This window comes from Charadrius vociferus, unplaced genomic scaffold, assembly GCF_000708025.1.
Source record: "Charadrius vociferus isolate BGI_N301 unplaced genomic scaffold, ASM70802v2 scaffold13, whole genome shotgun sequence".
Classification (NCBI taxonomy): Eukaryota; Metazoa; Chordata; class Aves; order Charadriiformes; family Charadriidae; genus Charadrius; species Charadrius vociferus.
The window spans coordinates 4,037,718-4,052,724 of record NW_009647763.1 but is presented as its reverse complement, the minus strand read 5'-3'; the positions used below and the strand labels follow the sequence as shown (position 1 = coordinate 4,052,724).

Below are 15,007 nucleotides of genomic sequence, written 5' to 3'. Positions count from 1 at the left end.
AGCTCCCTGAGCAGCGCAGTTTGGTTACAGCTCCGCTGGGCCAAGTGGCAGCTCCTACCACAACACACATTTCTACATTCTCGTTTCCTTTTGAAGTTTTCTACTCATGTGCTTCGTGTCCTTATCTTCTCTTTCTAGACATTTTTGACAGCAACCTTGAGAAGAGGATTACTCTGCAGGACCGAGAGGGCAGCAGACACCTGTCTTGCTCGCCAAAGAGCACACCAGTCCTGCATCATCGGGTCACAGAGAAGCATTACAGGACTTGTATTTCACTCTAGTCATAGTGACAAGAAACTTCCCCCCCTCCCTGAAAACATAGATTATATTCTCAAATGATTTTGCTAGATTAAACCATCATGTTCTTCATGTATCTTATATGAGATACCAAACGTGGAACTACTAACATGGGGTAGTTCCACCTTGGTCTCAGCACTCATAGCTACTCAGCTTTCAGTGTATTTTTCTTCTCTATTGGTTTGGGTTGGTTTTTTTTCGCTAAATCAGTTTTTAGTTCTATCACAGGGCTGATCTGATCCACCACAGAGCCACAGAATCAGTAATGTGGACTAAATAATAAAACAACAAAAAAAATCAGTAATAACAAATGGAGGAGGGGAGGGGTGCGTGCAGAGCCTTCCCCCACCCCCACCCCCCCTCAGCAAAACCCCGCAGTTGGGTTGTGCCAGGCAAACTGTGCAACCACCCATTTAGTTGGTAATCCAGGGATCAGGGAGGTCAGGGGGAATCTTTTCATTCACTTCAGCAGGCTTTGGAACAGAGCCTGGCGCCCGCATTTATGCTGTCAAAGGGACTACTTATCAGATGGTTTATTAGTCTATTTTTCCCAGGAAGCCTGAAATAACAAATTCTGCCTAGAAACCTGGAACACAAAGGAAGCTTCAGGTCAGTAATTCATGCCTCACCAAGAGATAATATGTTATTTTAAATGCGATATATAGTAAACATCTGGCTTTAGACAAGCAGGTAAATCAAGATAGTGCAAGACTGCAGATTAGGTCACAGTATTTCGGCGCATGTTCATTAACTTTCTAATCAAGTTCGCTAATGAAAGCAGTTACTAGATCATTTGCTCTTTTAAACATGTGTTCAACCCATTTGTCTAGCAGCAGCCACCTCCTCCTTCCCCAGCGCTTACCACCCCTTTCAGCTAAACGCATTGACATTCCCATTTAAAAAAAAAAAAAAAAAAAAAAATTGTTTTACCAGAACATCTTGTGCAAAACGTCTTCCACAGGTTGTACAAGGAGCCAGATCTTGCCGTCCAGCAGCTGTGTATAATTCAAACCACGCAAGAGTTACAAGTTACACAGTAGAGGACAGCTTAACTGCAGCAGAGCCAGCGTTTGGGCTGAGCCCTTGTTGAAACTGTATTTCGTTGTCAGAAGGGGACACTTGCAGCCATGTGCCAGGGCTGCCTTTTGCAGAACTATCTTATTTATCTTGTCCCTACAAAGCACAAGCTCTCCTTTACTACTATGGACCGCTTTTTGTTTTCCACATGACTGCTCAGCTATGCCCTTTCACAATGGCATCATGGTTGGGCCAGGAGATGATGGAGGAGTACTCTCAAGTTCATCGTCGCCTAAATTCTAGGAGGTGGGCTGGAAAGCAAGAGCAGGCGATCTGCACCCAGATTTATTCCATTTCATTTGTAAGTCATCAGGAGGCAGCGATACCCATGCTCAGCATAAGCCACTGCTATTCCAGAAAGCGGCAGGTGGCACTCTCAAGCGTGACACAATCTTCCTTCTTAAGACAGAACATTTCCATGATGCGCTTAAACAGCATTCCAAGATGATCTTACTTGGACGATAAATTCACGGGGATTTTTTTGTTTTTAAATTAGTAATTTTCTTTTTAAAAAAATAGGCTTTTAAGTTACATGGAAAGTAGTTTTAAGCCTTTCTGACTCCAATGGCAGTCACATATTCTCATTTTAGAGCAGGGACGTTACTTGTATTAGGAAAACTTGAACAATAACAAAGAGCCTTTTTCATAAGACTTGTAACCTACAGAGGGAAAGACTTCTGAGTGTTCCTTACCTGCTCTTGCTGAAACAAAAGAAATCTTTGTCTTGCTGAGCAGTAGCAGATGTGCGACTGCTTTTGTTTCTACCTTTTCCTTCAGATTATACCATACTCCAAGGCACACAGTTAAGGTTATTGCAGTGTTCCACTGGTTACAAGTGTAGAGGAATAAAGCAATTTATAACCTTTTTAACTATTATTCTGTTGCCTCTGTTTAAATGTCTTCGCACTTTGGCTCCCACACAACATCTTTCTGTGTGTCTGTGCTTAGTCTGGACTACACTCTTCCTTTCAAGCATCTTCCTCCGCCTCCCACATCTTTCATTCTGCTCTCATCCCCTCAAGGTTTTGACTGATACAGCTTTTTAAATTTTTTTTAAATTAAATTTAGGTACAAGCTCAGTATCATTGAATCAGCAATGAGAAGTCAGAAAAAAGGACAATTTGCCCCAGAGGATTAGTTACTTTAGACATGTACAACAGCAGCTGAGTTAGGGACTAGTAAAGAACATGTGCAATGTCTTTAGTAAAAGATTTTCCTTTCCAGTAAATCCCAAAATCACATTCCATCCAAACCACTGAACAGCTTCTGTTACCCACTTGTTCCAGTTAACTCCTTTCCTGGTATCTGACTCATCTCAATAGAACCGTTTCTCAAATCTCCTCTTCTGCGTTGCTCTCAGGACTCCCGAGTACTAGGTGATCAGTCTTCACTACTCAAAAGCTCACAATTCAAGTTACCATGCATCAGCAATTACATAATAAACAATTATGACACAGGCAGACCATGCTTAAGCCTGCGAAACACATGAAAACTAGTACAGAAACCAGCTAAATGAAAACTCTGGAACTTGTTCTAAGCTTAGAGATGATTTTTACTGTTCTAGTTAACACAGACTCTTAGACAATTTTAGAAAATGAAGTCTTAATCTAGATAGGAAAACTGTACTGACACTTCAGTTTTCTAAGCAGTGATTAAGAGACTTGAAGCTTCAATGCCTCTTTATTTCCTTCTCAAAAACCATGTTACTTTATCAATTAAAATATATTACAAAAGCCTTCTTCCAATAAAAACAATTACTTTTAATTTTTTCTGTATATTAAAAGGCCTCATCAGTCCTTCTGTTAGCTTGTCTCCACCTAGTATTCACAAAACTATTTAAGGAACATTTAAGATGCTTTGAATTTGGTAGCAGTCGCACCACTCTACTGATACATTGGTTCCTTACCAGTAAAATGGTTACCTTTTCACCCAAAGGCAGAAGGTTGCTCAGTCTATAGTCCTGAAGACCTAAAGCTGAGGGCTTCTTATGAATACAGGAGGATTCAGAAGGACTGACTACAAATCCTATTCATTTCCTTCACACATATGGACTGGTCACTATCAGAATAATTCACATGCACAGTACAGAAATTAAAGATCACACCAAGCCTGCTCATCTTCAGAAAGTCTTTGCAACAATTGTGGTGGGTCATAAGTTAGTATTTCAATGAAACCAAACTGAACGCAAGACCTGAAGAATACTATTTCAGGAAAATCAAGACAATGGCTACCTGCAACATACAGTATTTTTCTAAGCATCTGCTGTTTTGCTTGGCATTCTACTCAGACTGAGTACTTTCAGCAAAGCCGATTTCAACAGCACCAGTAAGGGTCATTGACTACTGCAGCTGCAACACTTGTTGCGACAGGTTTTATTTGCTAAGAAATTTAAAACTCAGGTTAGGTAACAGGGATGTCTACCTACACATCAGCTTTTCAGACACCTCTGTTTACAAAAGGTTATTTTACATCTTTTATGGTAGTACCCAAACAATAAATAACCAACCCAGAAAAGAAAAAAAAAAAAAAGAGGAGTGGGTGAAAACTCCTTGACTTACAAAACTGGGCTACATCAAGGCACTATATTTAACCATCAGTGTAAGGGAGAGAAGACATAAATGGATATATTGCTTTGTAAACTGAAATAATTTAATAGAAGAATCTAATAAGATCAAATCTGTAGGATTCTGCTGATTTGTTGAATACATTTAACAAATATATATATAAAAAACTTGTCCAGTGATAGCTTGTACAAAAAATATTTTTTGTAATTTCAATACATTTCTACTGTAAGGAAACTTTGCAACGGTTGCCATGTCACTCATGACAGAATAGACATAACTAATACATTGTTTTATCTGTAATTTCATTTCAGAAAGAATGACAAGTTACTGGGTCTTGTTACAGTAATATCTGAATAAGCCCCTCTGTGCATGACTGGCAAAGCTATGAGTTAGCAGTTCCCTTCTCAATACAAATGAAAACTTAAAAGATGTTTCCACAATAAGTTCCTCAGTTTCATCAAGACAGCTTCAGTCCTTGAACATTTTGTTTCAGATTGAGCAACTCTTTTTCTTGCCTTGTTTTCTCCAATTTGAAGGACAGTTTATTGGCTTTCTTCTCCATTCTGCGTTCCTGTGCATATGAATAATGACAAATTTACAAAATCGGCAGAACATGCAAAAAGAAACCATTCTAATTAACAGTTCTAGATCATGAAAACAGCAGTAATCTGGACAATATTATTATTTGTGGCACTAATTATTAATAGTGAAATTAATGTGTGTACCACCAGGATTATAATCTTTAATTAGCTGAAGCTTCTAATATGCTGGCAATTTCTGGTCCTAAACAAAACAACTAGTATATCATTGCAGCCAATCAGATTTTTCCACATTTCTTTCAGAGACTTTTCACTTTGTGTGATCTGAAACATCACAACTGTTTTCTTTCCTTCCCTAGATAATAAGGAAATATGAGGGTCCCCTCTGAAGTTAAATACATAACAGTGGCCACAAGAACAGACCAAAATTTCCACATAAGATATTAGGATGACAAAATTATGAGGTTAACTTCCTTTGGAGTAGATTTTTTTTTTGAAGAAGAAATAATTAGTACTTTGAGACCAGCATTTTTTTCCCATTGATTTCCAGACACAAGAACAAATGAGCTTTAAAAAAGTTTGTAAGACCTTTAGAAAAGAATTCAGGTAATGTTTTTGCAAGGTCTTATTTAAAACAACGTGTACCTTTCGCTCCTCTTTTATTGCCTGTTTTCTAGCTTTCCGATCCTCTTTGCTCTCGTCTTTGGAACGGGGCTGTGTTGATGCTCTTGGAAGGTCACTGCCATTGATCATTTGCATGCGTTCAATCTGCTTAGCGGTAAGACCTTTCTGAGGCAAGATATGTAGGGGAATTCCTGTCTTCTGGGAAATTTTTATTGGTTTGGGCTAAAACAGAGAGCGCATACATGTTAATGGTCACTAGCTTTCTTGCCAAGAAGTGCACATCGTACTGCCTTATCAGTATCAAAACATTAGATTCAAATCTAACAGTAAAACACGTAGGTTTCCTCATACTATTTTATTCCCTCAGAAAAATGCACATCAATCCCAAAGTAAGAAATGAAACACACCTGTGATCAGAACCTGGCCTCCCAGAACAAGAAAAGTTTCTCCCTTTTATTTAAATATTACTGAAAAAAAAAGAACTTAAGCAGGCACTTAATATTCCTTTCTAAGCTTTCAAGAAATAGGTTTCCTGTCAAAACCTGACACATCTGGAACATCAAGCTGTGCTCTAACGATGGGGAGTGTCTGGAAGGCCAAAGAACTAGAATAAATTGTTTCAAACTGTAGAAAGGAAATAGAAATCTATTTTGAAGAAAAAAACCCTAATATGTGGTTGTGAGACACAGTTTACACAAAGGTATATCACAGATAACAAGAAAGTAAATTCCTTGCTCTCTACACCTCTGCCTATTACAGAAATTTTGAACTTATTCAACTTTCTTTCTAATAGAAAAAAATATACCCAAGCCCTTCTTCAGTGAAGAAGTAATACCAGAGGCTAACACCTTCCCCAACCCTCTTTTCTACTCCCTCCTCCTTTTAAAAACAGATATCCATTGAGAAAACAATCACTTTTGTCTCAAGTTTTCCCAGGCCAGGTTGTTAGTCAGAGTAAGTTTAATGATTTTACCTTTGATGGCTCCTTAATAAGCGTTGGATGATTATATAAGTTTGAATATGTGCCTAGGTCACAAAGAAAGAAAAAAAAAACACAACGGTGAAAAGCTTGCAAGTAGAAATTAGGTAAATTTATTATGAATTGTACTACCACTTAGCCTTTGAAGATATAAAATCACAAGAATTAAGTTATCCACACAAAAGCTGTAGTTTTATCTTGCAAGAACTGCTGTTGTGCTCCAGAAGCATAAAACATTTTACCTAAAGCACTGCAAGTAAAGTTCTGAGATCACCTATCATTTACTTTGAAATCCTAGGAACAAACAAGCAAACTCCAAATTACTTACTCAAAATGGATTCACAATCCCACTTTTCTTTTGGTTCCTCAATAACTACAGCTACTATTTCTTCCTTTTCTTCCTCACTTTCTTCATTCGTGGGAGAGTCTAAATCTTCACAAGGTTCAAGAGCATCCAATTTTACACAACTTTGAAGTAGTTCAGAAAAAAAAAGAAATTTTTTTCTTGAAAATGTGTAATTCTGTAAACGCAGACTCCCCCCAGTAAACCCCAAACCAAAGCAAGCTATCCCCAATGAAACTTGCAACAAAAATAAGTTTCCTTAAGTAAGCATCCCCAAAATAAACTAAAACATTAGGACAAGAGAAATAGTAGAAAAAAAAGAAGTATTTCTGCATTTCAAAAGTATGTGGCACACAAGATTTTTGACTGGAGAGCAAGAAGAGAAGAAAATATACTTTTTAGTATGTAAGCAAGGCACCTCCAGAGACACTTATGTACTCTGCTACTGACCAGTCATCTTTCACGCCAAGGGAACATTACCGTATCTTTCAATCAGGAAACACAAAGACTAATGTGAGAACATTAAGCCATTTAACTTTGGGATAATATCACCTGCTTTAAGACAAAGTGAATATACAGTGGAAACGCAGTCTTACGTTGACACAGGATTGCTTTATAATCACTGATTTTTGCAGTGCTCCAAACAGTGGTACCCATGCAACAGTCACCTGCAAGTTTACTATCACATAACTAGGCATATAGTGGAATCAGCTGTATGCCAACAGGACAGAATATACTTGGCTACAGAGTTCGTTAAAAACAAAAGCAAAGGTATAAGGAGAAATGCACGCTACACCAAGAAGGGAAAGGAAGAAGGCTGCTAGATATTACTTACACTAAATTCAATACAATTACACAAAAGGAGCATAATCTCACATAAACCAACAAAATGCCTCCGCTTAATTTTATCATCTCCTAAGTGAAGATTGACATTGAGTGACATAAAAAATGGATAATACTCATACATAGCTGCTTTTATTGTGGGATGCAATGAACTGGAAACACCACCCCCAAACTTTCAATACAAACACAGGACTACATAACTACTTATGTGAAGCAGCACTTCTGGGAATACATACTTCTTCGCTTTCTCTTTGTAGTAATCATTCAGGACTTCCTGCAGCCGAGCATTGTCCGTGTTAATATAGCCTTCTAACTCCACATTATCCAAGGCTCCGATTTCATCTTCATCAAATTGTTCAAAAAACTAAAATAAAGAAGTGGACACCTGTAATTAGATTGCGCTTGTCGTGCAACTTTTTGATAGCTTAAAGAAGATCTACACATTTCCTTCTATTTGCCCCTTTTTCCTCTCCCCTCTCATTTGCTGAACAACTGCCAACACATCTGCAGTAGGATTTCCTCCTTACTGTCAGTATTCTTTCAGCACGGGAGTCACAAAGTTATTTTTTAATAATATTTAAATCAGCTTCTGGAAAATGTTTCTTATTCTGCTGCATTATGTCAATCTGTACATTAAAAAGCCTGTCACTGCCCAGGACAAAAGTTACACCATATTTCCACTGCGCTGACATCATTTCACGAATGTATACTTGGCACGGTGGGGAGAAAGGGTGAAACAAGTGAATCTTTACCAGGCACTTGTACACGATTTGCCGTGTTGAACTGAGCTTCTCACACACAAGTAACACCAACTATAAATGCTCATTATAGTGATTGGAATAATTTTAACTGTAGCAGTGTTAGGCCTTTATTAAAAGAAAAATTTCTCCCTTTTATTTAAATATTACTGAAAAAAAAAAAAAGAACTTAAGTAGGCACTTAATATTCCTTTACAAGCTTTCAAGAAAAAGGTTTTCTTTCAAAATCTCACGCATCTGCAAATAACATTCTACCAATCTGCCGTGGTTCAGGCTCGGCTGGCCACTAAAACTATTTAACACAAGCCTTTTAGCGCACACACTATTAAATGCGGAGTATGGGCAAAGAAGAGCTGTTTGATGCCGTGACTGATGAAGGCAGTAAGAATTTCCACAGGCATACAGGAGATGAATCAAAACACAAAGAAGCATTTAACACCCTTAACAGTTATGTTCTTGAGTTGCCTCACCTTCTCAAATCTGTCATCCAACAGGGTTAACTGCTCATTCCTTCTTATTACTGAAGATGTCATAGAATATTCTGTGAAACGACTCCTGGTTTCTTCTTGCATAAAAAGAAATTCTTTTGGTTGTCCATTAACCCCATCATCTGATAAAGGACCTTCTGAATCATAGTCTTTATCATTACTGCAACTATCTTCCTCATCACTATCTTCCTCCATATCTTCCCATTCATCTTCATCCTCAGCATCTGATCCCCTGAACAGAAGTATAAAACAATTTTAGAATGATACATGGACCTTTCCAAAGATCTGTCTAGGGATGGGTTATCTGAAACAATCTGGCAATAATATATTTAAATCTGGAAAGGGAAACATAAAAAATGATTATTTTCAAGCCAGTAAAAGAAAAAGAAGTTTAGCAGTAACAGTGTTGCCAAAGTCAGCATACTACTACTTTTGTCTGAAAGCTGAAAACATATCTGATAACTGTTGGATCACGCATCTGCGCGCTGAGAGTGAGGTTGTGTTTACATTCAGCTGTACGTGTCAAAGTGGAAAAAGAAAAATACTAGCTGCATTCTTGAGTATTAAAACTAGCAAAATTTCTCACTGTTCATAAAATGATGAGAATTAGAAAAAACTAAAGAAATCATATGAAGTGGGGCATCATGTGAAGCATTTATAAAGGTTCTGGAAACACCTGTTAGCCTTCAGTATCATTACTGATGTACTGTAAAAATGATAGATGATAATGTTTTAAATAGTTCAAGAATCCCATTATTCTGTACATTGCATATATAAACAAATACATATAATCCATTAGCTCAAAGTAACAAATGAAACCCATCTCTTGCATAACACATGAAAATTTGTTTTGTAGGCTACCACCCACATAACACAAGGTAATACTTTTTTCCTTTCAAACACCTATGTATGCAATTTGAAATCTGAAACCACTCTTGCTTCCTACAACAATACATGAAATAACAAGTAGCATCTATTTACATATGACAAACAGTTGTACAAAAGCTTTATGTACCCTTTCTGTGGTTCATTTGCTTGTAGAACAAAATCATCTTCCAGAATATTTTCTGGATTGTCAAAATCAAAATCATCATCAAGAGCCGCAACAATATCAGGGTCAAAATCCAGCCGTGGTCCTAGAAAATTTTAAAAAACAAAACCAAACCAGCATAAATATGTAAGTTTCTCTGACATTATGAAGCTGCTTTCCTGATCAAAACCAATCCAACTAGGCTGTTAATTTGCACTAAGGAAAGATTAAACCTAAGAATCACAGAATTCCTCAATAATATTTGTAGATTTGATACAAGCCAGGGCAAGTCACCAGCCTCTTGTCAATTCTCCTCATCCTGAAAAGAACATTTTTGGAAGCTTAAGACCTCTGGGGAGTGTATTTTAATGTATTTTACTTAGGATATTGTAGAAGAAAAAATATTCAATTTAGAGTACTGTATATCAACCAACCTTAGCTCCCAACCCCTAAAATTACCTAAATTACAAAAGGTCAGAAAGTGCTTTCTCTACCACAACTAACAGAAGTCCCTTTAACACCCTTCTATCAGGACAGAGAGAACTACCACAATTAATTCCTGTTATAAAAAAATAAGATAGCTGCGTGATAGTAAGTGAATGTTCAGTGCAAGCGTGGATACATAACAAAAGCATACTTACAGCTTGTAGTGCTGAAATAATACTAATGAAGGAAAGCAAACACCACTCCACATTTGAAAAGAAGTGAAATTTTAAGAGTGAAAATCCAGTTCCAGACTTGGATTCAAACAGATGGGAGTAATAAAACCCCAGCAAAGCTAAGAAGCTAGTATTAGTGAATCACAGAAACAGGTCTAAAATTGAAGCATAGGTCTCTTATAGATCATTATTTATGTCTGCTATTGAGCGTGTTCTAAACCAAAACTAATACGACACTGTAATCAAAGCCATAATTGCCATCTAGTACCTACATTGCAACTCATGTTACAGAAAGGTAAAAAATTTAATGATACCTGAAACAGGAGCAGCTTTATTTAACAAGCCCACATCCTCTTCAAACTCTGTAGCAAATACTGAGGAAGGCAACTTAATGGACGGAGCCTTAGAAAAAGAAACAAAAACCCAGTATCACAATGTACTTGTTCTCAGTTGCTCGTTTGAGCTCTAACAACAATGTGCAGATAATCATGTGACCAAAAGCAACCCTGTGAGTGCTACTTAATAGTTAAGACAGGTGCTACTTTATTGGTGGCAAATTTTCAAAGTTATGCAATGAAAGCTAGCTAAAGTGTTAGCAATGTTAATTCTCATGTCAATACTCTCCAGTTATAGAGACAGTATTTTTGTGTCTCTAAAGCTTTTTAGATAATGGTTGTATAGCAGGCACAAGGAAATTTGTAATTTTTTTTGTTTTGGAGAACACTAACACACATTTGAAACTACTCCTTTATTGAACGGCTTATTCAAAAATTACTAACATACACATCTAAATTAACTTTAAATCTTATGGTATTTCTGACTAAGAACATTGGTTTCAACTAAAATCACAGTATTTGGTTAAACCAAACTCCCTCTATTAAAAGTGACTGACTGGGAACTGCATACTTCATTGCTTGAAATTACTTATTGATTTTCCATTCCAACATGATCTAGCATCATGAAATTCCACAAGTTATGCCAGCAACTGAAAAGTCCGGTTTTATTCCCTCTGGGCTCTGTTACATTCCACTTTAAAAGCAAGGTGCACTGCTAATACAAGCTGGTATATTCGTAACTCCCAGACCATTCAAAAGTTCTAAAAATCTTAAAAACCACGACCTGTTCAAACAAATACCTTTGTAAGCCATCTCTGTCAAGAAAAGCTTGTCAGGGGTACACAAAGTGTTTTAATGGCATCCTGGGGTGCACCAAGAAGAGTGTGGCCAACAGGTCGAGGGAGGTCCTCCTCCCCCTCTACTCTGCCCTGGTGAGGCCCCATCTGGAGTACTGCATCCAGTTCTGGGCTCCCCAGTTCAAGAAGGACAGGGAACTGCTGGAGAGGGTCCAGCAAAGGGCAACGAAGATGATTAGGGGATTGGAACATCTCTCATATGGAGAAAGGCTTAGGGACTTGGGTCTCTTTAGTCTAGAGCAAAGAAGATTGAGGGGGGATCTTATTAATACTTACAAATACTTAATGGGAGGCTGCCAGGGGGATGGGAGCAGTCTTTTTTCAGTAGTGCCCAGTGATAGGATGAGGGGTAATGGGCATAAACTTGAACACAGGAAGTTCCATCTTAACATGAGAAGGAACTTCTTTACTTTGAGGGTAGTGGAGCACTGGAACAGGCTGGCCAGAGCGGTTGTGGAGTCTCCCACTCTGGAGACATTCAAAACCCGCCTGGACGCTGTCCTGTGTAACGTGCTGTAGGTGACCCTGCTCTGGCAGGGGGGTTGGACTAGATGATCTCCAACGGTTCCTTGCAACCCTAACAATTCTGTGATTCTGTAATGCTGCTAGCAAAATACTGTTCACCAGTAAACTCTGGCTTGCCAACTTTTGTTTTTACTTATAGGAAAGTCTGATTGTAGGTCACAAGGATCCTGTGTATATATATATAGATCACAGTCATGATAACACTTGTTGAATATGGTTAATGTGTCTACAGGATGCTAAACTCCAAAGATCAGCATAAGATTATTATGAGCAAAAATACTACTTACTGGAACTCGCTGAATTTCATCTTCTATGTGTCCCTCACTTGTGACAACAATTCTACTTTGCTGTCCACGCACAGAAGGGACAAGCTCAGAGGGACCAGAGGCTTCTTTCAGATGCTGCAGATAGTCATAGTCATCATCAAAGAAGACTCCGTACTTCCGCTGCTCTTCCCTCCTTTGCTCCTCGTGCCCCTTGGAATTGTAAAAATAAATATTTAGTTTCTTAAGTCAATTTAAAGCTTATTAGTAAAAAGAAAAGCAAAATATCTATCAAGAATGCCTCAATTATAAAGTCCTTGTAGTCCTCTCTCCACTCATTATCCTAACACACAGACAATCAGAACGTTGTAACCATCTGGTTCAGCTTTCAGGTGCTGTCTAAGCAGGACCTTAAACAACTTTTTCCATAAGCAGCATAACTAACAAAGGCTGTTTTTTCAGGGTAGGTCAGGCAATCTTTGTTGTTGTTGTTTTAATAGGTTTATAATCCTAATGCCAGTTAGTCATCCTTCAACCCACCAGGTAGTAACTCACAACTACCAAATTCCCTACAATACCCCCTTCTTTTTAATAAGCTGGACTGAAAACTACCTTCTCTCAGGCTATGTTTTTGGATTGTATGATTGCATACCCACTCTCCTCTCCTGCCACATTTCTTATCTGAATGAACTTTAATGTTAAAAGTAAGTATTTACCTTCTGTGTAGGCAGCAGAACTCTCTGGGGTGCAGTATCATCAGCAGCAAGTGGATCCCTCTGACTTCTGTGCACTAAGTGAAACGTTACCGCTTTCTTCTTGTCTATGAAGGGTTTCTTTTTTTTGTGTGGCTGCAAAAGGACATTTGGTTAATTATAAAATGAAGTATTAAATACACCTAAAAAGAATCTTTTGCCTGGAGTGTGCTACTGTATTCTTTTTAAGGCAACGTCTTATAAACATATACTTAAAGACAAAGCAAAAAGAGACTAGTGGTAGCTTAACTCATCTCACCCCATGCACAACAGCCATTTCATATGTTCTAATAGCACATACAGCTGTATTCAGCTGCAAAATGGCAATATATCGGTAAAATAAATATATGATTATAGCATATACACCTTAACAGGTAATCCTAGAAGAAAATTTTTAAGTAATTACTTTCTAAACACTGGATCAAATCTGAAACAAACTTAATCCAAGAAACACAGGAAACTGACATAAGGAAATGCATCTAGACAACACCTACCTTCTTGAAAATTGTTTAGACAGCTACTCTTACACCAGTGAATCAGTATCAACCATGAAAACTATGGACTGCACCGTTACACTGACATAGCTCTAACATCAAAAGTATACCTACCTTCTGAATCAACGTAAACCTGAAGTATTCTTAACTGGGTGAAAGCCTTTCCTACACGTAAGCACATCTGACTTGGGGAAATACTTTTATCAAAACTTCCAGCTTTACTTACCTACTAAACCACAGTAATAGCAAATATACACAGGTTGGAAACCCCACTGCAGACCTAACCTATAGTTACCTGGTAACTTCAACTATAAACCACGATACATATAAAAATTCAGAGCGCATCGACTGCCACCCTTTTGAGTTAAAAACCCCCAAATGCCCTTTAAAAATCTTATGCTTGGAGCAAACATAAACGGAAACACAAGAAGTTCTGGGAAGTAGCAACGCGCTACCCCTACCAACACACCCGCTGGCGACTGACGGACGGTACGAGCGGGGTGCCGGCACCGCAGGGACGCCGCGGCGGGAAGGAACGCTGACACACCCTCCCTCCTCCCTCACGGCCTGTGGGAACAGGCCGCCCCTCGGCCCCGCTTCTCCCACCCCGCCGCGGGGCCGGGGCTGGTGGGGGCGGCGCGCCGCCAGGGGGGGGGGGGGGAGCCGCTGGCGGCGTCCCGGTCCCGGTCCCGGTCCCGGTCCCGGTCCCCCTCCTCCTCCTCCTCACCATGGCGCGTGGGCAGGCCGGGCAGCGCGCGCTGCCTGCCGGTGAGAAGAACCGCTACGGCCGCTGCCGGCCCCCCGGCTGCGCTGCTCGTTCTCACGCGGCCCTGCCGTCAGCACCCCCGAGCTGCGGCCTCCATCTTGGGATAAACCAGTGACCAACGAGGGGGAAGGCAATAGGCCTCCAGTCCGGACCGATTTTTTTTCTACTCCCAGCAACAAAATCAATCAGAGTTTTCTCAGAGTTAAGTAGTCTTTTAATAAAAGAGTGGCTTCGTGAACGCAAGTAGGATACTTCCTCCTACCGTCCAGAAGCATATTTTCCTACTTCTCCCCCCAAACTATTGGAGAATGGTTCCGCCCTCAGCGGCAGAACGCTTTGCAGCGGGCCGAAGGGCAACGCGCGTGCGCAGTGCCCCGGCTGTCGCTGGCAGGGCGGGGAGAGCGGCGGGGCGGGGCTCGCTGGCAGAGAGGCGTGGCTTAGGGTTCGGGGCCACGCCCCCTCCTCCCGCCGCCGGGGGCGCGCGTTGGGGTCCTACAGGAGAGGTGGGGAAGGACTTTTTACAGGGACAGTAGTGACAGGACGAGGGGGAACGGCTTCAAACTGGAAGAGGAGAGATTTAGATTAGATATTAGGAAGAAATTTTTCACTCTGAGGGTGGTGAGGCACTGGAACAGGTTGCCCTGAGAAGTTGGCCAGGCTGGACGGGGCTTGGAGCACCCTGGTCTAGTGGGAGGTGTCCCTGCCCATGGCAGGGGGGTTGGAACTGGATGATCTTTACGGTCCCTCCCAACCCGAACCACTCTGTGATTCTATGAAATAATACGTGTTCATATTAACAGTGTTTCACCATATG

At 39.8% G+C, this 15,007-nt stretch overlaps 2 protein-coding genes across 2 annotated transcripts in view; both read right to left on the bottom strand.

Moving 5' to 3' along the window:
• The window catches only part of ZC2HC1B (zinc finger, C2HC-type containing 1B), a 12,560-nt gene extending 9,872 nt beyond the window's left edge, over nucleotides 1-2,688 (bottom strand). The window contains exons 1-2 of the mRNA XM_009882345.1: nucleotides 2,652-2,688; nucleotides 1,228-1,292 (exon numbers count right to left, since the gene is read on the bottom strand). Coding sequence (XP_009880647.1) covers nucleotides 1,228-1,292; nucleotides 2,652-2,688 — 102 coding nt within the window. The remainder of the gene's footprint in view (nucleotides 1-1,227; nucleotides 1,293-2,651) is intronic.
• A 1,317-nt stretch (nucleotides 2,689-4,005) lies between these two features.
• Nucleotides 4,006-14,157, bottom strand: LTV1 (LTV1 ribosome biogenesis factor). The gene is made up of 11 exons (XM_009882344.1): nucleotides 13,897-14,157; nucleotides 12,898-13,029; nucleotides 12,206-12,394; nucleotides 10,516-10,603; nucleotides 9,528-9,648; nucleotides 8,495-8,744; nucleotides 7,503-7,630; nucleotides 6,409-6,548; nucleotides 6,075-6,127; nucleotides 5,123-5,323; nucleotides 4,006-4,509 (listed from the first exon to the last, which is right to left on the bottom strand). Exons 1-11 carry the CDS (start codon nucleotides 14,155-14,157, stop codon nucleotides 4,396-4,398), a joined length of 1,677 nt encoding a protein of 558 aa, XP_009880646.1. The 3' UTR covers nucleotides 4,006-4,395.
• Between the last annotated feature and the right edge of the window lie 850 nt (nucleotides 14,158-15,007).